A 24,583-nucleotide genomic window follows, 5' to 3' on the forward strand; every position below is an offset into this window, starting at 1 on the left:
TTTTGTGAAAAATTGGCTTTATAAAAAATATTTGCAGATACCAATCCTTTTTTATCAACTGCTTTTAATTTGTTTTTTAGGGTGGGATTAAAAACTCAGCCTGAATCAAAATGCCCTGAGCTGCTTGCCAATTACTGTGATATGTTGCTAAGAAAAACACCATTAAGCAAAAAACTAACCTCTGAAGAGATTGAAGCAAAGCTTAAAGAAGTGGTACAGAATTTTTTTTTTTAATTTCAAAATTTTTAATCACCTTACTTTGTGTTTTTGCTTATAAAGTTTTCTGTGATAGCATCAGTTTTTTTAATGTTTATCTATAAGCAACTAATATTATGAAATTTTACAGTGTAAGATCTCTATAGGGCAGTTATTTTTCTTCCTGATAATTTTTATTCTATAGCTACCAGAAAGGGAAACAGCACTTAATTCTTCCCCTTTCTTCTTTTTAGGCAATTAAATTCTAGCTCCTATTAAAGAACAGAAAAAGGGAAAATGGAGCTGATGGTGTTTGGAACAATAGTTGAAAAACTGGGAGTTTTTCACTTATTTATTTTTGTGAGAACCTAAAATAGATAACTAGTGATAAATGAGTATAAAGAAAGAGTTAGTTGTGTTCATTTTTATTTGTCTCCTGGTTGTTAGTATAAGCCCATGAATACAAAGAGAAAAAAAATAAGTAAAATATAGAGAAAGTATAGACAAAAAGGCCTAGAGAGATTACTGTCAGAAAAAGGGAAGAACATATGTAGAAGAGAAAATTGGGGAAGAACCATTGATTTTCATGTGAAGTTTTATCATATTTTATATGAAACCTGAAAAATAATTGTTTCTAGGAACTCTAAAAGGTTATTTGGTTACAGTCTCAAATTTGCTAACTTTTAAAGTAATATATCAGGACTGTTATTTTTCAGAGATGGGCAGTTTACTAGGCTTCTGTCTGTATATGCTTATATAAATTTTTGAATTCTCACAATTGGGGGATGTAGAAATGTCTAAATGAGAGAGATGGCTAAGAGTATGTATGAATTGAAGTAACTTTGTTTTCTGTACAGCTCTTGGTACTTAAATATGTACAAAACAAAGACGTTTTTATGAGATATCACAAAGCTCATTTGACACGACGTCTTATATTAGACATCTCTGCCGATAGTGAAATTGAAGAGAATATGGTAGAGTGGCTAAGAGTAAGTAAATTTTTTTTAATGTTTGGTTTTCTTAATATAGCACATGGTTCATATGTGTGCTTAAGTAATACATTTTGGTGATATTGTTAATGTCAAAGAAATAGGAAGATTTTATAAGAATATAGCATCAGTTATATAAAATAGCAATACCTAATAAAGTATGTTTTCTTAGTAAAGACTTTTAGTGAAGTGCTTGGCTCTTGCCTTGCTTCTACTATTTCACTCTTTGTATCTCCACTCTCATTTGAACTGACCTTATTAAATAGGCTGCAGAACAAATCATTTCATTTTTAAGGTGTTTTCAGTACTATTATGTTTAACCATAAAGATGTTTGTAAATAAGCACTTCTATATAGCAAAAAGAACCAATAGGTAAAAGATGATAGCTTTTAGAATAATCATTGCTAATTATGACTAAATTGCCACATCACAATATTTTGTCTATTTCTTTCAGTTCCCTTTAATGGAATTTGAGTTATATTAAAATGAATGTCTTTCATTTATATATATATGGTGTTATCATTTATAATATATACTAATATATAATAAAATTATATATAGTATATTATAATATAATTATATAATGTATATACTTATATGTACTTTATGTATTTCATTTATATATATATTTCAAATTACAGATTTACTGCTAGCCCTGCTTTGCATGGTAGTGTGGGATAGTAGAAATTACTGTGCAAAAGGATCTTCATATTAACAATCAATGGGAAAAACTGTTGTTTTGTGACTTAGAAATTTTGGTGAAAACGTTAAAAACTCTTACTGTCTGTTATAAATATACAGGAAAAAATTAGCAAAATTAATATGTATTTAATATACTGTAATTTAAAACATAAGAAACTTTCAGAGGGTTTTTTGGCAACAAACTCAGGAATAGTTAGGAAAATATTTGCAGTTTATTTGTCTAATATTGTATCTAGAATATATAAAGAACTCTTACAACTCAACAGTAGGAAGACAACTCAATTAAAAATAAGCAAAGGATTAGAATAGACATTTCTTCACAGAAGATATACAAATGACCAATATGTGTGTGTGAAGGTGCTCAGCATCATTAGTCATTAGGGAAATGCAAATCAAAACCACAATGAGATACCACTTTACTCCTACTAGGATAACTAAAATAAAAAAAACAGACAGGGGCCGGCCCCATGGCTGAGTGGTTACGTTTGCACGCTCTGCTTTGGTGGCCCAGGGTTTTGCCAGTTTGGATCCTGGGCATGGACCTAGTACCACTCATCAAGCCATGCTGAGGCGGCGTCCCACATGCCACAACTAGAAGGACCCACAACTAAAAAATATATGACTATGTACTGCGGGGCTTTGGGGAGAAGAAGGAAATGAATAAATAAAATAAATAAATAAAAAGGTTAACTTAAAAAAAAAAACAGTAACAATTGTTGACAAGGAAGAGGAGAAATTGGAACCCGTATGCCTTGCTGGTGAGAATATAAAATGCTGCAGCTGCTCTGGAAAACTGTTTGGCAGTTCCCCAAAAAGTTAAACATAGAGTCAACCCAGCAGTTCTACTCCTAAGTAATTCTGCGTCAGAGAAATGAAAGCATATGGTCACACACAAACTTGTACATCATTGTTCATGGCAGCATTATTCATAATAACCAAAAAGTGGAAACAACCCAAAATGTCAATCAGCTGATGACTAGATAAACAAAATGTGGTTTATTCATACAATGGCATATTATTTGGTAATAAAAAGAAGTAAAGTATTGATACATGCTACAACATGGATGAACTTTGAAAACACTATGCTAAAGAGAAAGAAGCCAGAGACAAAAGACCACATATTGTATGATTCCATTTACATGAAATGTCCAGAATAGGCAAATCCATAGAGACAGAAAGTAAATTAGTAGTTTCCAGGAGTGGGGTAGGTGGGTGGTGGGTGGCGACTGGGGAGTGACTGCTAATAAGTATGGAGTTGCTTTTTGGGGTGATGAAAATGTTCTAAAATTAGATAGTGGTGATGATTGTAAATATACTAAAATCCACTTAGTTGTACATTTGGGTGAATTTTGTGGTAGATGAATTATATCTCAATAATACTGTTATTAAAATGAAGAATAGTATGACTAGCGTTTCCCTTCTTGTTGTATAACTTACAATACAGAGTGAGCATTTTTTGTGTGCCTTGGAGAGTTGTCATACTCCCTGTAAGTTTGTGTCATTTTCCATCCTTTTGTCTTTTGGGCTTTCACTGTTGTGAAAGTCTTTGCTGACATCGCTTCCTCTGGGGCATCTTATCCTTTTTGGTCACTACCACTTTTCTCATTGATATTAATGATTTATCTTCTCTAAGTTCCTTTGCCTGCATATTTAGAGTCTTCAACGTTGGCAGTATCAACATTACAACCACAGCCAGCTCTTTCTTCTATAACTCCATTTATGTTCTATTTTATTTTCATTTCCAGCATTATTTTATTTTCATTTCTTTGGTATACTTTTATCATCTTTGTTGGCCAGTTACCTCTTTTGATTATCCATTTTTGTGAAGTGTAGATTATCACTGGAAGACAAGGATGCAACAAAATTACATGCTTTACTGTCTGTGGGTGAACTGAATAAACAGATGACTAATAGATTTTGAAAGAAATAGTGTGATTTGTCACTGATATGATGTGCTCTGTTATTTGTTATAGTGATTTGTAGGTTGAGGCGCTAGAAGTGAAGTTTGTACTTTATGCATTGCTCACATTTAATATGTAATGGTAACTGAAAGCTGAACTGTGTTGTTGGGCCTGCTATTATTTAACTATACTATGGTAACTGAAATTCATGCACATTGGAATCGTGCAAAGAAAGGCAGGATTGCCTGTACTATTCTATTTAGTTTCTAAAAATCAAATTTAATAGGTATTAGATTATAACATTCTAATAAATAAAGAGGAAGAATTTTGTATTAAGGCATCTAAGATGTAGTTTTCCATTAAAATTTTCCTAATAGTGTATCAGATCATGTATTATTTATTATCTCTTCTGTCTTTGGTTTTCATAGGAAGTTGGTATGCCAGCAGATTATGTAAACAAGCTTGCTCGAATGTTTCAGGACATAAAAGTATCTGAAGATTTGAACCAAGCTTTTAAGGAAATGCACAAAAATAATAAATTGGCTTTACCAGGTATTGTTTTATAATTACATATATTTTTTTAAACTTTTTTGAAAAGATATCTTTGTTTTCCAGTAAGTTAAAAATATTTCTTAGCAGTAATAGATACAAAGACATTACAAAGTTCACATTCCTTGAAGACAATCCTGCAAAGCAGAATTTAGATTTGCTCTTCCTTATTTTGAAACAAAAGGATACTTTTAACGAAATCTTTAGTCTTGTTTATTTTTCACCAAAGCTTACTCTGTAGGTGCATATTTAAATTTTATCCATTGTCAAGATTATTTACTTTGTGTTTTCTGATGTTCTTGCCTATAGCTGATTCCGTTAATATAAAAATTTTGAATGCTGGTGCCTGGTCAAGGAGCTCTGAGAAAGTCTTTGTCTCACTTCCTACTGAACTGGAGGATTTGATACCTGAAGTAGAAGAATTCTACAAAAAAAATCATAGTGGTAGAAAATTACATTGGCATCATCTCATGTCAAATGGAATTGTAAGTAGATGGTGTGTTAGTTCACATATTGGTTTGGCTAAAAGTAGCAGGACTCCAAATAAGAGTTGCTTAAATGACATAGATCTTTGCTTCTCTCACATGTAAGAGTTTGATCAGATAGAGTTGATCTGTTCTGTGAAGTTGTTAGGGACACGGGCTTCTGGTTATACCAGTCTTAAGGTATTGCTCTTGTCTGCAGAATCCAGTATGATCCTCACTATGTCTGCCTTCCAGCCAAACAGAAAGGGAAAGATGAGGGTATACTTTCCTGTAAGGGCGATTTCCAGAAGTTTCCCGCATCATTTCCACTCACATCTCATTGGCCAGAACTCAGTCACCTGGTCACGTTTTGCTCCAGGGAAAATTGGGAGATGAGTCTTTATTTTGGGCAGTCTTAATTAAGGTCTGCTAAAATTTTTATTACCGTGTAAGAAAGGAAGAAGGGATATTGGAAGACAACTAGCAGTCTTTTTCTTATGTAACCTCATGTAAGAGATATTATAGTAGATAGTTGGTGATCATTATGAAGAGATTCTTATTTCTTAATTATTTTATCTTTTATAGATAACGTTTAAGAACGAAGTAGGTCAATATGATCTGGAGGTAACAACGTTTCAGCTGGCTGTGTTGTTTGCATGGAACCAAAGACCCAGAGAGAAAATAAGCTTTGAAAATTTAAAACTTGCAACTGAACTCCCTGATGCTGAGCTTAGAAGGACTTTATGGGTTTGTTTTGTGTTTTTTGTTTTTAAAATTATATCCTCTCACATAGCAAGAAATATGTGTTGATGTGCTTATAGTAAATTTATGAGTTCATAACATTCTCAAATGACTTTTAACCAAGAAAAATACTCTAATGAGGTATTTATGGAAAAAAAGAAATTGAAAATAAGCAAGTTACTAAGACAGAGAAAGGCAATATAAAAAGGAGAGAAAGATCGAGTTGGTGTTTAAGTGTTACCTGTGAAGAGTGTGACCAAATATTTCATACTGAGAATGTGTTCAGAGATTTTATGATGACCCAAAACCTTAAGGATTAGAAAACTTTGATCCTTTTCAGGCTTATAAAATGTACTCACTAGCCTTCATCTCATAACCGAAGTTTTATCCCTACTCCATAGACCTCTTAAAAGTTCCAAAATAAATTATTTCCTGGAGAGAAACAGCTGATATATAACTGGTAAGTGGTGTTTGCTGTGGTCACATATGACCAGTCCCTCTAGTTTCTTGTATTATTGAAAAGAGAGCATTTATTGCTTCCACATAACCAACTCTTCTCCTCGTTCTTTCCTCATTATGCATTTACGTTGTTATATTCATGGAGGTACCAAATAATAGTTTGAATTCTGAATTTGTGCTTATAATTCTTTTTTGCCTATATTGGTCATGTTGGAGAATTGATCTTAGTATTCCATACTGTTTATAGATGCTAATTGTTTTCTCTTTTTACTTCATAGTCTTTAGTAGCTTTCCCAAAGCTCAAACGGCAAGTTTTATTGTATGAACCTCAAGTCAACTCACCCAAAGACTTTACAGAAGGTACCCTCTTCTCAGTGAACCAGGAGTTCAGTTTAATGTAAGGTTTATGTTGATTGATCGAAAATAAAAATACGTTTTGAATTTTAGTGCTTCATTTTTAGCAAAATAATTCTTTTCCTTTCATGATATTTAAAACATGTCTGTATACTGTCAACAGTCTAGATTTATGCCATTTAGTTGTTTATTAAACATATTACTGAACTGGAGATGTTTACTTCTTTACATATTTTTCATGGATACATTTTGGTGTCTGACATAGTGTGTTACTTTTCATCTTTAAACATCTTCTTGCACTCTAAATTAGCTTTATCCACACAAAGCATTTTTTTCTTAAGATTCAATTAGATAATGCTGAGGGGCTGCCCCGTGGCCGAGTGGTTAAGTTCGAGCTCTCTGCTTCAGAGGCCCAGGGTTTCATGGGTTCACATCCTGGGCGTGGACATGGCACTGCTCAGCAGGCCACGCTGAGGCCACATCCCACATAGCAGAACTACAAAGACCTACAACTAGAATATACAACTATGTATGGGGAGGCTTTGGGAAGAAGAAAAAGAAAAAAGATTGGCAACAGATGTTAGCTCAGGGGCTAATCTTAAAAAAAAAAAGATAATGCTAAATTATCACCCGTATATCTTCAGTTATCTATCACTTTCATAGCAATATAAATTATATTAACTTTGTTATTACAGGGAGTGTAGTCACCCATGTTTTATTAAAACAGCCTCTATTGTGTTTGAGGGAATTCATAGGGTTCATTTTAAATAAAGCTATATGTTGGTTATTTGTTACTTTTCCTTTCAGCAGTTCTGGATATTCCTTTAGAATATTTCTAAATCTTTTCTCTCAGATACTGTTGCTATATATGATGTTTAAAAGGCCTTTCACTGTAAAATATTTGATTCAATGTTTTTATAGAAAAAATGCAAAAGTTCAGAAAAGGGGTAAAATCAACTTGATTGGACGCTTGCAGCTCACTACAGAAAGGATGAGAGAAGAGGAGAATGAAGGAATAGTTCAACTAAGAATACTCAGAACCCAGGTTTGTACCATTAAGACAGAATGTCTAAATTATGAGAAACTTGGTTTCTTGGGATTTTTTTTTTAATCTTCAAATTTTTTTTTTTTTTAAAGCATGTAGGTATTCAGACTTTTTGTAAGGAAGAGCTGATTTCCATTTACAGGAATTTAAAAATTGTGTTGGTGGCATTCTCTTAGCTGCTGAAAGAAATATGTCTGTATGGCTTGGGTGGCCTCTGGTAGATTCTCTTGGTTGGGCAAAGCCTTATTTTGGGTTATGTCTCTCTTTGACCACACTTGAATAAATGTATCTCAGCAACAAGTTATAATTCTAGGATTGAAATATTAAAAATTTTATTTATTTTAAGACTTCTAATTCCATTGTAATGTGAAATTAGGGAAAATTTTTTAAAGCTAGGATTATACTACCTTCTGAGCATGATAAAGAATACCTATTGCAAACTAATGTATGACTTGTGTGACCCTTTTAACTTTAGAAATAGTTTTATTAAAACAAAATTGTCCCACTTTTACTATATTTATTTAATATTGTTTGAAACTACTGGCCAATGTAATAAAATATAAAACAAGAGTAAAAGAGTAAAATTTTTCATTACTTATAGATCATATAATATGCTGAAGGAGTAGAGAAAAGATGAATAAATAAAAATCAATTGCTTTTCTCTTTAGCAATAAATGAATAAATTTAAAAACTTTTGAGGAAAATAAAAGAAGAAACCATAGAAATCATATGCATTTTTGTAAAAAGTAGTGTATAGGACCTATGAGAAGAGAGCGGCCCTTTACTGAGAAATTCACAAGGAGATTTCAGTAGATAAAGAGGAAGTTCATGCTCTGTTTTTTCTTTCTAAAATTTTTTATTAAGGTGTAATTTACACATGATAGAATGCACATTTCAAAGTATAGTTTTCATTGAGTTTTGATAAATGTATGTACCTGTGTGACCATCACTTCAATTAAGATACAGAACACTTCTATCACTCCAGTAATTTCCCCTTGTCTCCCATCCAGCCAGGCCCCCTCCAACCCACTTGGTTCCTGTCACCATTGCTTGTCTTTACCAGTTTTAGATCTTCACATAAATGGAATCAGACTGTGTCTGTACTCTTTGTGTCTGGCTTCTTTTGCTCCACATGAAATACCATATTCTTTAATGAAAAGGCTGAATAACTTAAGTTGATTTTTTCCCATATTACTACCATGTTTACTGAATATTTCATATAAAAATTCAACTAGGAATATTTGTGGAATTTTACAGATTGATTCTCAGTTTTATCAGAAAGAATACATGACAGTGATTGAAAAATATTTTTTTTAAAATCAAGAGTAAGGCATTGGTGCTGATGGAACTTTCCTTGCCAAATATTAAAACTCATTAAAATATCTACAAAAATCAAACAGTATAACAGGGGCCAGCCCTGTGGCTGAGTGGTTGGGTTCGCACGCTCCACTTCGGTGGCCCAGGGTTTCACCAGTTCAGATCCTGGGCACGGACATGGCACCGCTCATCAGGCCACGTTGAGGTGGCATCCCACATGCCACAACTAGAAGGACCCACAACTAGAATACACAACTATGTATTTTACTTGGGGGCTTTTGGGAGAAGAAGGAAAAATAATAATACTAAAATAAGGGAGAGAAACTCTGATGATCTAGAAGCTTCCTTCTAAAAAGAAAAAAAAAAGTGTGACAAGCAGTTAATTGAAAAAATAACTCAGAATTAAATTATATGAGTATAAATGAACTTTGCAATAAAGGAAATAATTTCCATAGTCTGTGAAAAGGGAATGGATTATTCAATAAGAGGTTTTGGGGAAATTTTACATTTGAGAGTAGGAATCAGGATATATTCCTCATTTATGGCTACACCAGGATAAATTACAGATGGATTAGAGTTGAGATGTATAATGGGATGGCGGGTGTAGTTGTACTATAAGATGTGCAGAGAAAATGAAGTTTTTTTGTTTTGTCTTAAACTGATCCATAATTATGCCCAATCTAGTAATCTGAACCATCCCTTTAGGTAATGCTCAGACTTTCTTATTTCTCCCTGATCCTGCTCCACCCGTCCCATTCTTTACTATTTTCACAGATGGCATCTGGATGTATTGAGGGTGAGGAATTCACCTGATCTCGTAGTAACAGTGAAGGGATAGTCATATCTATACAGTTGTGACAGTGTCATGGGTTCTTGCTCTTGGCAGCTGTGGAGTGCTTTATCTGTCACCTGTGGGAATTTGACTTTCTGTTGCTATCTACTGCTGATGTCCATAGCAGATGAACTATGGTTTATTCTTTTTCCAGTTGGTAGGACCACATGGCCTCTTCCTTGCTCTGACTGCGTGTCCTCTGCTCTTACTGAGTGAGCTCTTGAGTCTGCCACATCTTCTGTGTAGACTCTTGGCCTACATGGCACACTGTCATTATCTGCTGCTGCTGCTGCTGCAGGATCATCCTCTCCTGCCACTAAAGACTCTGTGGCAGGTCTATGAGCTCTAAACTCTATCTGCATCATGTGGGAACTGAGAGATTCAGGAGTGCAAATTATTTCCGTCATATCATGCCACTCTGCAAGTGACCTCCAAGCGTATTAAATGAGGACCAGGGCCAGAGCCCCTGTGCTCTTTGCTTTCCTCTTAACTTCTCTAAGACAACCACCATCTTCACCTCTATCAAAGCTAGAAGAGGAGAAATTGGAACATTTACAATTATTCCTCTTCTCTTCTTGGTTCCTGTAATCTTCAAGTACTTGAAGGAACAGACTTTCCCTCTTCCTTCTTTTTATCCGGACCTTTGACAAAATCCCCTATGATCACGAGCCTGGCATCTGGACATACTGAGATTGGGAGGAATTCACCTGACCTCTTAGTGATAGTGAAGGAATCCTCATGTCTGTACAGGGGAGGTTGAAGGTACTTTTCTCTTGCTGAATAGTGCCTGACTCCCAAGCCTATTGCTTTGCAGCAAAACTCCATTTTGAATGTTAAAAGCAAATGTTACCTCATTTTCTGTTTTCACATTTCTTTTACAATGAATTCTGATCTCTACCACGGCAGATAGATGCCTTTTGTTGGCTAAAGAGAGAACTTGTACTGGAAAAGGCAAAAGAGAAAACAATATTTAATAATTTTCTAATTATTTCTGATACAAGCTTAATAGTAATTAAGGAAATCATCAAGGAAATATTGATAAAATTGACTTAGATGAAAAATGCGTACTTCTGTAGAAAGTTAAAACATTTCATTGAGTTAATATAAACTGAAGATAGTATTTATAACAAATACAATTTATTAATTACTACGGAGAGCATAGTAATTATTGATTTTTAAAACAGTCACCAACTGGCCTCTACTGCTGCAGAAGAAATAGCTGTGAATACAAGGGAGAGAGTATGTGTAAGGGGTTCCTTGGATCTTAATTGATTTTTAACACAATACCAAATTATATACCTTTTCACAGGTAAGATAAATTTTTTAAATGTGCTTAGTGTGGGAAAAATAAATGAAAGGAAATATACCAAAACATTAGGTGTGATTTTCTTTCAGCAGAGAGGTTATCAGTAATTTTGCTTTTTCTCTTTCTTCGAAATCTCTGTAATTTAGCAGATTTTCTTTTACAGTGAGTGAAAAAAGATATTTTTATTTGTTAAGTGAAAGATGCTGGTCTCAAGTTTAACCTCCTAGTGATTGTTAATCATTTGAATAGATGTTGGATAGAGAATGAAATACATAAAAAGTCATTTTGTGTTTTGTTTTACTTAAAATAATTTAATACATTAATGCTCTTTCATTTTTATTTTTTCTTTTAGGAAGCTATCATACAAATAATGAAGATGAGAAAGAAAATCAGTAATGCTCAGCTGCAGACTGAATTAGTAGAAATTTTGAAAAACATGTTCTTGCCGCAAAAGAAAATGATAAAAGAGCAAATAGAATGGCTAATAGAGCACAAATACATCAGAAGAGATGAATCCGATATCAACACTTTCATATATATGGCATAATTTTGAATATCATGGACAATATTAAGAACCCAAATATTGGAGCGCTTAGGCAGAAAGTTGTAACAGTTTGTGCTGGAGGAAGGTTTATTTGGACTTTGATTACATGAATATTGAAATCTCTGCCTTACCTAACAAAACAACTATATTTTGCCAATCACATTAGTTAGCATGATGGCATTCCCTTCATGTTGCACACTCTTTAACAGCATGCTGTTTTGTGGAGAAACTTGCATTCATGAAGAGCCCATTATGAACTTTTAAAAGTAAATTTGATTTATACCCACCAGAAGAAATACAGTTGCGAAGGGTGAAGGCGGGGTTCTTTTTGCTTTTTCTTCTCTTTTTTTCTCCTTTTTCCTCTTTCACAAAAATGTAATTGCACAAGGAAGGATCTTCAGATATTTGTGCACTGAAAAATGCTGTTATGTTTTGTTTTAAAAATGCAATTAAAACTAGAACTAGTACTCGTGGTTTCTTTTTATCAAAGGAGTGAGGTGGCCTACACAACATTGAGAGGGCAGGTGTAGGTGAGAAGCTAAGTGTTTAATAGTATCAAGTTGCTTGTTCAGACACTCCTTCAGTACAGTAACCAGATTTTAATGGTGGCCTAAAAATGGTATTACATTTTTCCAGCTTACAAATGCTGGCTTTGTTTAAGCAGAAGACTGCTGTTTTAGTTGGTTTTTAAACGGACAGGAGTTTTATCTTATATGGCTGGAGAACTTGTTTGGAAAAAATGAAGCTTATATTCATTGTTGCTTCAGTTGTTTAAAAAAATGTGTGGAGATAGATCGTTTCGATCGCAGAGTCAAAACAAAAACAAACATTGAGTGTCTACTAACACACTTAATGTTTATATACCTAATGTTTATTATGCCATATGCAAATTTATTAAAAACAAGGCAGAAATCTCCTCTCTGATATAATACAGTTACGTAACTGATCTCTCAATCTGTAGCACAGAAATATTTTGGTATTTTGAAGTCTCATGATTAGGGATTTATAGCCTCAGGTTTCTGGAAAGGAAGACATTCTGTTTTAAAAAGTAATAATTATCAGTCACCTAGGAGGAAGAGAAAACCACAACATAAGACCTGAAAAGCATAAGCAAAGTTGTTGCAATCTTAATATGAACAGTAAACTTGCCAAATATATGTACATATATATTTATATATTTTAAAAATAAACATTTTTTAAATGTTCAGAAGGCAACACTTGTTCCTTTCAGTCAATCCAAAGTAGCAACTTATTAGTTGCTGGCAACTGAATACCCAGAGTAGTGGAGATTGTAGGACTTGAGGATGTGAACAACTTAAAAGAGAAAAACTTATTCCCCATTGGGAAAGAATGGCTCACATGGACTTTTATTCATTATGGTGCACGTTTCAAATTTTCTTGCAAATTATTTTATATCTATCTTGATATTAAGTAATATTTCAAACATATGATGTTGAAGGTAGTAGGGAGTGGCGTGCTGGAGCATTGAAAGGCGCACAGTGTTCCTGCCGAGTGCTTTCAGGAGCACTTCACGGAATCAGCCCCTGTCTCGAGAGGCTTTGTGAGCTGCCTGTGGAAAGCCAGTTTAGAACACTGGGCGTTGTGCTGTTTATGGTCAAATGCCTGTTCTGAAACTCATAGGAAATTGGAATTTTGTTTCTGATTTAAATTCTTACACTTGAGCTCTAAGGTAGCATATGTCACTTACTAGACGAAGCATATTGTGAAGAATTAAACTAAATTGGTGCTCGCTGTCCAATTAGATGACTGCGAACAATGGATAAATTCAAAATTAAAAAGATAAGTTTGTAGTAATTGGGGCCCTTACATTTAACAAATAGTTTGGTATTGGCATATTTGCTTATCCATACAGGAATGCCAAAGGAGGAGACAGTGGAAGGGAAAATTACAGGCCATTTTTTAAAGTTTAAGAGTTTTTTGTTGTTTTAAACCATAATTGTTCTCAGAAATTTTTTGGAATTTCTAATCTTTTTGGTCATTTAAGAATGAGAGCCATGATGTTTTCATTTATAAAGGCAAATTTAATGCAAAAGTGGGTAACTCTAAATCCATAGCAAAGTTTTCTATTAAATTTTATAAATTTTTTGATAGCTAATTCTGTCCTAATTATATTTTGGGGAATAGAACAGCAAATACTGTAGACTTACAGTTTTCGTCATTTTTTCCGTTGTGTATACAAAAGTTTAACTGCTTTTTGGTGTTCATGAAAACCATTTAGTTGACAAGGTGCCTATACCATTGTTGAATTTTCTTTGAATATGTTTTGACAATAGATGTGCTAATTTTAAAAAAAGAATTTGAAAAAAAACTTACCAGCAGTTTGCTAAAGGTAGAGAATCACAGTATCCTTCCTTTATCAGGTCCCTTTCCTCTAATGTGCACTTAAAATTAGTGCTATCTGAGCAGAGATGAAACCTGACGTAGTTAAGGGGAAAAAAACCTTTTTTTTTTTCATGAGTAATAGGGCAATAGGATGCTTCAGAGGTTAATTTAACCTTTGAATATCTCCTAATTTAACGATGGAGCCATCTGGAAAATGTTAACCTTTGTTGCTATGTCATTGCCAGAGTAAGTAAACATGAAACAGAATTTACTAAATAAAAATAGAAACAATTTTAATGCTTATAATGAGATATATATTAGAACATTTACTGTTCCGATTATTTAATGAAAATCTTGAAATAAATTCTGAAGTCTTCCAATTTTTACATTTATTGGAGGGGTCCCTGCATTCTGTCAGCCTGTTTAAGTCTCTCTTATTTTGTACATAAGTGTTAAAATTTCCAAAAATGAAATGTTAGGTTTCTTATTTTTACTTTTTATTAAATTTAATACAAAGTATGACCGGAGTAGTTAAAAAGTATTTTGCATTATTTGCGGTAGGATGTCGTTAGCCCTGCTCAAAGGGCAAATTTTAAAAATTCAATTTGGGTGAAAGATTTGCTAGTTTTCCAGAAAGATTTGCTATCTTAAACTCAAGCTGGTTTTTCTATTTTCATGTAAATGACTGGGATGCTATCTTATAAACTCTTCCAAGGTCATGTTTGTGAAATAAACATTACATGAAAGCTTTCCTGTCATCTACACTATATCTGTCGTCTGGAGTGTTGAACAAATTTGAGTTCCTCAGTTGTAATCTATCCTCGTATGATATATACGATTTTGAATGTGTGCCACTACATACTGAGATGATAATGCTGTACAATTTTAAATGGTAGCAGTTTCTGTATGCAGTAGGCTGAAATATTTTGATGAACTGCTTAATTTTTGGATTTTATTTTTTAAGTTGTATAATTTATTTTCTTGCAAAATAAAAATGTAATATAAAAGCTTTCACCTATCCAGAAAATATTGATGTTCTACCGTAGTTTCTGAGAGTTTAATTAAAATTTTTACAGTAAGTATATTTATATATTTTATGGTGAAATAGTAAATCTGAGCCAGCCTTAGGGATCAGAAATATGAAAAGTAACCTACTTATTTCTTTTAGATTTCAAATTCTAGTTCAAAATGAAAGCCATCAGGAACGTTAACTTTTCCACTGACGGATAGCATATAACTTTTATGCCTGGAAGAGGTCAAAAGTTTCAGATCTGAAAGTGATTAATGCATTCATTCACGAGTTTACATAAGCTATGTCATAACCAAAATTTAAATTTTATATCAAAGTAAAAAAATATAAAAAATTATTTCATGTTCTATGTATATTTGAAAATTTGTGAAATATTTCAATTTCAAAGCTAAAGATAGTTTAGTAATAAGGTTATGAAGGTGGAGTGTGTCTTAGTTCTGGATGCTATAACAAAATACTATAGACTGAGTGACTCATAAACAACAGAAATGTATTTCTCACAGTTCTGGAGGCTGGCAGTTCAAGATCAGGGTGTCAGCATGGTTGGTTCTGGTGAGGAACCCCTCCCACGTCACAGATGCTGACTTCTCATTGTATCCTCACATAGCCGGAAGATGGGAGAGCTCAGTGGGTCTCTTTTATAAGGGCACTAATCCCATTCATGAAGGCTCCACCCTCAGGACCTGATCACCTCCCAAAGCAAAGGCCCCACCTCCTGATATCACAAGGAGATTAGGTTTCAACATAGGACTTTTGGAGAGACACAGACATTCAGTCTACAGCACTTCATAATGATGCTATTCTCAGCCATGGACTTGAACTGGGATTGGGGCAGGGTTGGGGGCTGGAGGGGAGTTGGAAATGAAGGCAGAGAAGAGTATGGTCCCAATATAGGATTCACCGGAACCTAGGGACGTTTACCAGTAAGCTTGTTTCTGTGCCCCTTACTTGCACAGGCCCCTTCCAAGGCCCTGGGAGGGGCCCTAGGAATTTCGTATTTGTAATTTATATTGTTTTTCTCAAAGGGAATACCCAAATGTTGAAAGTTGGATCCAGTCCTGCTAAAACAATGCAAAAAGAAACCTGTCTGGCAAGTAGTAGGCACTCAGATGTGGATAGAATGAGAGCATGTGTGGTTGAGAACCGAGTAGAGTTCAGTATTTGAAGTTTGTTTTTTGTTTTTTGCTGAGGAAGGCTGGCCCTGGGCTAACATCCGTGCCGATCTTCCTCTACTTTATATGTGGGATGCCTGCCACAGCATGGCTTGACAAGCAGTGTGTATGTCCACACCCGGGATCGGAACTGCCAAACCCTGGACCGCCAAAGCAGAATGTGCAAACTCAACCGCTGCACCACTGGGCCAGCCCCAGTATTTGAAGTTTTAAGTGGGGAGGCTTTATTTTCTAATTGCTTATTCTAGGCTATAAAATCAAACTTCTGTTTTGACCAATGGACAATCTGGAGTAGGGGGCTTAGACTGTTGAGGAGACTTTTATGAGCATCTGATAAAGACAAATATATAAAGATATGAACAATTCTGTGTATAAATTTTAAGTGTTCAACACCCAAGATTAAAAATCTTTGATAGTGAGATCCTAGAGTGAGTGTAGAGAGTGGATAGCAGCTTGCTCTCTGAATTGGTAATGATCCAAACTTAGATGTACTCTAGTTTTTGGCTGTTGAAAGAATGACTGGAGGGGCCAGGCTTGTGGCCTAGTGGTTAAGTTCGGCCTACTCTGCTTCAGTGCCCCAGCTTCAGTTTCCGGGTGCAGACCTACCCTACTCGTCAGCGACTATGCTGTGGTGGTGGCCCCGCATAGAAAACAGAGAAAGATTGGCACAGATCTCAGCTCAGGGCAAATCTTCCTCAGCCAAAAAAAAAAAAAAGGAAAAAGAAAAAGAAAAGGATTGGAGACTTCCCTGGATGTTACTGAGTTTTCCTATTTTCATTCAATGATAAATTCAGTATTACCTTTATTATATTGTGGTTACTAAGGCAGACTGCTACTACTTAGATGTTTCTTCAACGGTGGTTGATAGTTGAAGGTGAGTAGTGGGAACCAGGAAGGCAAAGAGGCCAGAGGAAAGAGCCAACTTTGCAATGAGCCAGCTTTGAAGATTAATACTCCTTGTTAAGAGACCATAATTTCGTGCCTCTAAGAAAGAGTGGGGCTTGGAAACACCTTTACAAGGTCCTTGTCCTGTGTCTGCTAAATGTGTCATTTCTTTTCCCCTCCTCTCCCTTACCCCCTCCATTCTCAGCAGATGATCTTGCTTTGAGAAAATAAGGCCTTCAGGTGTGAAGTTTCAACTTGCCTTCCCTCCACCTCTAAACTTTAACTGCACATCTTCATCTGCCTGCCTGTCTCGAAGGAAGAGATCCCGCCCCTCTTACTCAAGGCCGACTGTTTCACCTGTACACTGAATCCCTTCTGCCTCTTTGGTTTTGCTCCAAAAATGCCTACACTTCCTATAGCTTCCAAACATCCTTCTTTTGGTAATTTCCTCTTTACCCTACAACAGGGGTTCTCAAAGTTTAGTCCACAGACCAGCAGCGTTGTCATCACTTGAGAACTTGTTGGAAATGTAAGTTCTTGAGCTCCACCTCAGACCGACTGATTCAGAAACCTTTCAGGTAGGGCCCAGCAATCTGAATTTTAATAAGCTTTCCAGATGATGCAGACTCCACTAAAGTTTGAGAACCACTGGCTTGGAAACACATTCAAGTACCCACCATCCTTAAAAAACAATTCGTCCCCCTACCTTAGTCATTCTGTGACCTTATTCTTCCATTCTCTTGAAAAAATAGTCCGCAGTCTGACCGTCTCTATTCCTTCCACTGGTACTTGTTCGCTTATGTCCCCACTGGTTGTCTTGCCAAGGCCATCACTGAGCTACCTGTTGCTTAATCAGAAGTTCATTTTCAATCTTCCTCTTGATCTTACAGGATGTGCACCCTGAGCACTCCTAGTTACTGAACTTGTTTCATCGCTTGGCTTCAAAGATCCCATTGTCTCCTGTCCTCCCACTGACCTCTCCCAGCTCTCCCAGTCTCATTCTCTGGCTCTTCCTCTGCCTGCATGCCCCAGACTTCATCTCCAATCTCCGCTCTTGCTGTGAGCTACATGCTCTCCCTGGGTGATTTCGCCCACTTCCCTGGCTGCCACCACTATCTGTGTGTTGATGCTCCAGACCGTCTCCAGCCTAGGCTTTCCATTCCAAGACTAACGTGTATTTCCAGCTATTTCTTGAGCATCTCATCATCTGTCACAAACTTGCTCCACTTAATAGCTACCTCAGTCTCCCAGGTTAGCAACCTTGATGTACTTCTCTATTGCTGGCCTCCCCACAGCACATCATTGATTCTTCTTCTGTATTATCTCTAGCATCTGACCTCTGTTTACCTTTACTTCTATTGTGTTCATTGGATGAATAAGAACACTTCATAGCCTGCTTACACCCTCTGAGGTAGGTAAGGACTAGCTGCCGAGTTGCCTCTTGGCCCAGAGTGCTCAGTTAGATGATGTTTGCTCTAAATCTATGGCATTTCTGGACCACTGGCCTATCCCCAATATTTCCTCTTAGAACTTATACCTCAATGCCAGAGGCCTCAGATACCAAAAGATGTGAATTGGATCATTCCCTTTAGCCTATGGCTGAGGGATCACTGCAAATCTAAAGCATAAAAGCAGAGGCAGGATTTTCATCACTTAAAAATTTCCGGGGCTGGCCCCGTGGCCAATTGGTTAAGTTCGTGCTCTTCTTTGGCGGCCCAGGGTTTCACTAGTTATCCTGGGTGCGGACATGGCATTGCTCATCAGGCCGTGTTGAGGTGGCATCCTACGTGCCACAACTAGAAGGACCCACAACTAAAGATACACAACTACGTATCAGGGGCTCTGGGGAGAAAAAGGAAAAATAAAATCTTAAAAAAAAATTTCTCACATTTCTAGTGCAGTCCCTTGCTCTATTAGGGGCCCACTCTTGGTAAAATTGAATCGATAGTCTTGGGAACCACCGTTGACCAGACCACATCATCCTCTAAAGGTGGAGGAACCTGTGACAAGCCCAAAAGTCATTCTGGGGACGAGTCGGGCTTCTGTCTTACACTCATTAAGAACTTCCTAAAATATCTTCTTTTGTATCTTTTTGTTCTAGATCCCAAGATAAATCATATAAAAGTTATTTTTAGGAACTCTCTGCTAGTCTTATGCATCTTCCCATTGTCATCACTTTCTTACTGAGATACTTGGGGTCAAATGACCAAACTAAAACAATTTAGTAATGAGCTTAATGCCCTTCATTCAAAGGAAAACAATCCATGGATTGGTGAGTACAGCGCCTCACAAGCTGCAGAGCACCCTTCCTGAGCGAATCCGGGCGAGAGTGAGTTTTGTAGAGTGTTAGCGACGCGGAAACGGCATGACTGCCTGGGAGGTGGGGGAGTTCCTTATGAGGCTTGCCGGGTCAATCAGGGACTAAGGAAAGAGTATTTGGCTTAAGCTGATTGGCTGGGGTTATTTAGGACAGGGAAATTATTACAAATCCTTGGGAGGAGGGGATTGGCTGGCTTGATGCAGTGCGTTTCTGGTCCAGTGGAGCCCTTACGGGGACACCAAGGTTCTTTACGTTTTGGTTTGTCGACATGGCACTGTGGCCAGGAGCGGCTTCATCTTGGACCTACAAGTTTATTTCAACAACGGGGTACAAACATTTCCATATGTGTGCTAGAGAAGCTCTTGATGCCTCATACTTTGTACTTGCCAGGATTTCAAGGAAGGAGATATTTTATGGGGCATATAAATAGAAAACATAAGGAAATGGCGTATGTAATTTGACCCAGGATGAGTATATTAGTTTCCTACATCTGCCATAACAAAGCACCACAAATTGAGTGGCTCAAAACAACAGAAATTTCTTATTTCACAGTTCTGGAGGCCAGACGTGTGAAATGCAGGTGTTGGCAGGGTTGGTTTCTTCTGTAGGTCGAAGGGAGAATCTGTTTCACGCTTCTCTCCTAGCGTCTGGTGGTCGCCGGGACTCCTTGATGTTGCTTCTCTTGAAGATGCATCACTCCAGTCTCTGCCTCCGTCTCCCCGTGGCCTTCTCCCTTGTGCGTTCTGTCTCTGTTTGTCCTTGTTTTTATAAGGACACCAGTCACTGAATTTAGGGCCCATCCCAATCCAGTGTGACCTCATCCTAACTTGATTACAACTGCAAAATCCCTATTTCCAAATAAAGTCACATTCACAGGTACCAGGGGTCAGCACCCTTTGGGGACACTATTCAACCTAGTACAATGAGTCATTCCAATAGACTAACTATGAGAGAAATTACTCGCTATACAAGAACTTAATTAGAAATGAATAACAAACATCCTGTTGCATTAGGAATCTAATATCCACATTTTTTTCTAAATTTCTCTTAAATTTTTTTATCTTCCAATTTGTTCCCTGCTGTGAAAATATTGTTCTAATATTCCTAAGACTAACTTCTACTTCTAGAAAACCACTCTGCGGCTTATGACTGTAGTTAGGGACATCTACAGAGAGGAAGCGGCCAAAAAGTTTCTTTTATAAGACTGGAAGTGTCCTTTGCAAGACATAAGCCTCCACTTACACTTGTGCCACTAGATGGGGTTATTGGCTTGGTCTCTAACAAATGTAGGTAACTTAAAATCTAAGAGGAGCTACATTTCAAAAGACGTAGCTCTTTGCTAATAACTCTATGTCCAGATGCTATGTTACCTACTGTGGCAGGAATGATGACCCAAAGCTACAAATTCAGATCTGCAAAAAAAGGAAAAATAAGTTTTTAATTCTGTCTTACTGGACTTTTTTTTTTTTTTTTTTTTGGTGTGGAAGATTGGCCCTGAGCTTACATCTGTTGCCAATCTTCCTCTTTTTTATTTCTCTCCCCAAAGCCCTGGTGCATGGTTGTCTATCTTAGTTGTAAGTCATCCTAGCTCTTCCATGTGGGATGGTGCCACAGCATGGCCAGAGGAGCAGTGCGTAGGTCCACACCCAAGATCTGAACTGGGAAAGCTGGGGCCATGGAAGCAGAGCAGGCAAACTTAGCCACTCGGCTGTGGGGCGGGCCCCTGGACTTAATTTTTTATTTTTATTTTTTGCTTTCTCTCCCCAAATGCCCCCAGTACATAGTTGTATATTTTAGATGTAGGTCCTTCTAGTTGTGGCATGTGGGGACACCACCTCAACATGGCGTGATGAGCGGTGCCATGTCTGTGCCCAGGATCCGAACCGGTGAAACCATGGGCCACTGAAGTGGAGCATGAGAACTTAACCACTCAGCTACAGGGTGGGTCCCTGGACTTAATTTTTTTACCCCAACACTCCATTTCTATCTCATGGAAGAAATTTTAATCTAGTCATTTTCACCTGAATTCAGTCAAATTCAGTCATCTTTTCATAAATTTTAGGTTTAGGGCCATCACTTTAAGGCTTGTTCCCTTCGCCCTTTCTGTCCTGGGCATTCATGTGGTCCTGGTGTGCCTTATGCCCAGGCAGGCATGGCTGTGCCTGCACATTGACTTGTAGCTGAGGCCCCATTTCCTGCGAGGGGGGCCTCTTGAGGATCCCCAGCTCCTGCTCAGCTGACTTCTGTTCTCTTCCCCACTGCAAGAGGAAGAGCACCCATTTAGCTGTTCGGATGGCTTTTTGGGTCATGGGGACTGTCTGTGAGGCTACTTTAGGCCCCTGATGTGCAAGCTCCGTAAGCAGCCACCTCAAGCTTCCATTTGACCACTAGTGCTAATGTGGGCGACTTTTTGGACAAGCTGGCCTGTCAGGGAACTCAGGTCTACTCTCCTAACACTGAATTTATCCTGTGTGTGTGTAGGCGGATAGTTCTACTGTCACACTCCCCTGTGGCCAGGCCGAAGGAGGAGACAGGGATCAGGGCATTGTCTCAGGGACACTCATCAGTGCTAATCCCGCGGCGTCCTCTCCAGCTCTAGCCTTTCTCCCCCGAGTTCCACTCCAGTGTTGGGTGACGGGAGGAAAATGGGTTTCCAAATCTTTCTTGTCTTTCTCTTGTGACTTTAGAATAAAAAATTTAGCATCCTTTTGTTTGTTGTGGTTCTGCTTCCCCTCAGGGTGATTATGGCTTCACATGCTGGGTGTGAATGGCGGATCGGCACAGATTTAGAAAGAAGTGGGGGTGGAGGGTGTAGCATGTCACAGCATAATCTAGTTCTCACTCACCTTTCTTTTCTTTTTGTGAGGAAGATTGTCGCTGAGCTAACATCTGTGCCAATCTTCCTCTATTTTATGTGGGACCCCGCCACAGAGTGGCTTGATGAGCAGTGCTATGTCCATGCCTGGGATCTGGGCCTGCAAACCCGGGGCCGCAGAAGTGGAGTGGGTGAAATTAACCACTACACCACCAGGCCAGCCCCTCTCCCACCTTTCTTTTTACAATTCTCGCTCCATCTACTTTGAAGTGTCCTCTTCCTCCACTTAATTGCAGGTCTTCCACAAGTATCTCTCTATAAAGTCTCTTTTTTCGTAATCTCCCCTCACTCACTACCTTCCACATTTCCCTCTCTGTTCTAATTCTCAATTCTGTGCTTGAATCCTGAACTGGTTCCCAATTAAATATTTTTGGACAAATGTGCATCAGGATCAGAATTAGTTTTTATTTACTTAGGCATCTAAACTGCCCCAGTTTTAGACCCCTCAGTGCTCCAATTATTCTGGATACAGTGGATTTCCCTGTTTTCTATTAAAAAATCTTGAATTTTCAAATTCCTAGATTCTTAACTGAAATTATTACCATTTTTGCCTGCAGTTCATATTTGCGAGGAAGCTGCTCTTATTTATTTGAAGTTTAGTTTTGAAGAGTAGCTGTCTGCTGTCACTCACGACTGGATTTGTTACCCTTCTCCTCAGCTGCCCCAAGGCCTCTTTGCACTGCTCTAGAAGCTGTCCTGTCCAACCCAGTGGCAATATTTCCTGGCAGTGCTGTTGCTGGCAGAACTTTCCAGTCAGAGCTGACCCTTGTGCTTCTGATGCAAGACTCTCCTGAGCAAAACCAGTGTGGAGGTTGAGCCTGGACCTGGCAAGCAGACCGCCTGGGTTCAAAGTGTGGCTCTGTCGCTAACTACCAGCTCCGTGACCTTGGACAAATTACGTACCTTCTGAGTTTCCTCACCTGTAAAACATGGATCAGCATACTCCCTAATTCATTAGGTTTTTGTGAGGATTAAATGAGTTAAACTGTGAAAGAACTGCTTTATACTAATAACTACGTAAGTATCTATTATCATAACCAGTCATCTTTTACTGTTTGAGCCCCTCGTCTAGTCATCAGCTTTGACTTCTCACAGCTGGTAATCTCTAGTTATTAGGCCAGACCAGCTGTTTCATTTTTTTTATTTCTTTAAAAATTCAACTTTTTAGTTAAAGATGGAATATATCTTGTACATTTCACACACACACACACACACACACACACACAGCTTAAGCACTGATACCCATGGTAATGATTTCCTTCCCACGGCTATTGAATAATAGTTATGAAAAGGTTTGTGCTTGGCCTAGGTTAGGGTCAGCAAGAGAGAAGGCATGAGTGGGATGTTCAAAGGAAGGAGGCAGGACTTGGTGACCCGGTGAATACAGAGGATCTGGTCGGTGAAGGAATCAGTGCTACTTTTAAGGGACCAACCTGGGGTGACTGGGAAATTGAAGATAGGGGTGCTGTATTTATCTATTGCTACATTAAAAAAAAATTACTCCAAAACATAGTGACTTAAAACAACAAGAGCCATTTCTTTTCTCTCATTGTTTCTGTGGATCTCAGCTGGAAGGGTTGAAGGCTCGGGACTCGAAGCGTGTGAGTGCCTCCTTTATATTTCTCCCTGGACCTAGCTCAGGCAGTCACATAGCCTCACTTCTGCCACCCTCCATTGGTGGGGGAGTCAGTATTCCCCACCCAGATTCAAGGAGAAGGAACTCAGACTCCACCTCTGGTGAGAGGAGGGAGCATCAGTCACATTGAAAGAAGAGTTTGTGGGGGGCGGTTAACTATAGGCGTGACCATCTTTGACCAATACAATCTCCCACAGCTGCCAACAAAACATAATTAAGGGTGGGGATTTTACTTTAGAAAACACATGGGTTTGGCTTGGAGGAAGTTGACTTGACTGTTCACTTTGTACGTTGTCACTCCTATCTTCTATATGACAATCAATATAAAAGAAAATCGTGTTACAAAGTCACAAAGATTTACTGTCTCCAGCTGAAGACCCAAAGTTAAGCTATGGGTTCCCCAAATGTGAGAATAATCATAGCTAACATTTACATCGTTCTCTGGGAAAAGGTACAGGAGAGCAACGCACTATCATGATATAAGTTCAGACCCCAGCCCTCCCACTTTCTGTGCAAACATAGACAAAAAGTTAACTTTGTCCTTGCTGTCTCATTACTTAACGCGTGGATAACAAGAGCACCTAATTCATGGAGTCTTTGTGAAGGTTAAGATAATCCTCATTTTGTTCAGTTAAAGTCTGCTTTAATCTGTATTTTTTTCCTCTTCTCGTCCTGCTACTGAAAAACGATTGCACAATTATCATAAATTAAAAGCTAATCGAATTGCTTAAAAATATCTGCATGAATTTCCTTTGTACTTTGCGGGTATCAGTGAGAAAGGCAGGCTCAGTGAACCGAACAGGCCCAGGTTACAGACACCACTGGCCTCCGCGCTCAGAAGCGGCGGAAACGGGAACCAGCGGCGCATCACGCGCTCGCTGACTCGAGCGCCAGCGTCCCGGGCCCCGCGGCTCTTCTGACAAA

At 37.7% G+C, this 24,583-nt stretch overlaps 1 protein-coding gene across 1 annotated transcript in view; it reads left to right on the plus strand.

Moving 5' to 3' along the window:
* CUL5 (cullin 5) overlaps positions 1-14,753 on the plus strand; it is a 93,166-nt gene extending 78,413 nt beyond the window's left edge. The window contains exons 12-19 of the mRNA XM_046685573.1: positions 81-213; positions 1,053-1,184; positions 4,216-4,339; positions 4,646-4,821; positions 5,386-5,547; positions 6,279-6,397; positions 7,276-7,399; positions 11,207-14,753. Coding sequence (XP_046541529.1) covers positions 81-213; positions 1,053-1,184; positions 4,216-4,339; positions 4,646-4,821; positions 5,386-5,547; positions 6,279-6,397; positions 7,276-7,399; positions 11,207-11,401 — 1,165 coding nt within the window. The 3' untranslated portion in view covers positions 11,402-14,753. The remainder of the gene's footprint in view (positions 1-80; positions 214-1,052; positions 1,185-4,215; positions 4,340-4,645; positions 4,822-5,385; positions 5,548-6,278; positions 6,398-7,275; positions 7,400-11,206) is intronic.
* Positions 14,754-24,583: the final 9,830 nt, after the last annotated feature.

Source organism: Equus quagga, chromosome 14, assembly GCF_021613505.1.
Source record: "Equus quagga isolate Etosha38 chromosome 14, UCLA_HA_Equagga_1.0, whole genome shotgun sequence".
Classification (NCBI taxonomy): Eukaryota; Metazoa; Chordata; class Mammalia; order Perissodactyla; family Equidae; genus Equus; species Equus quagga.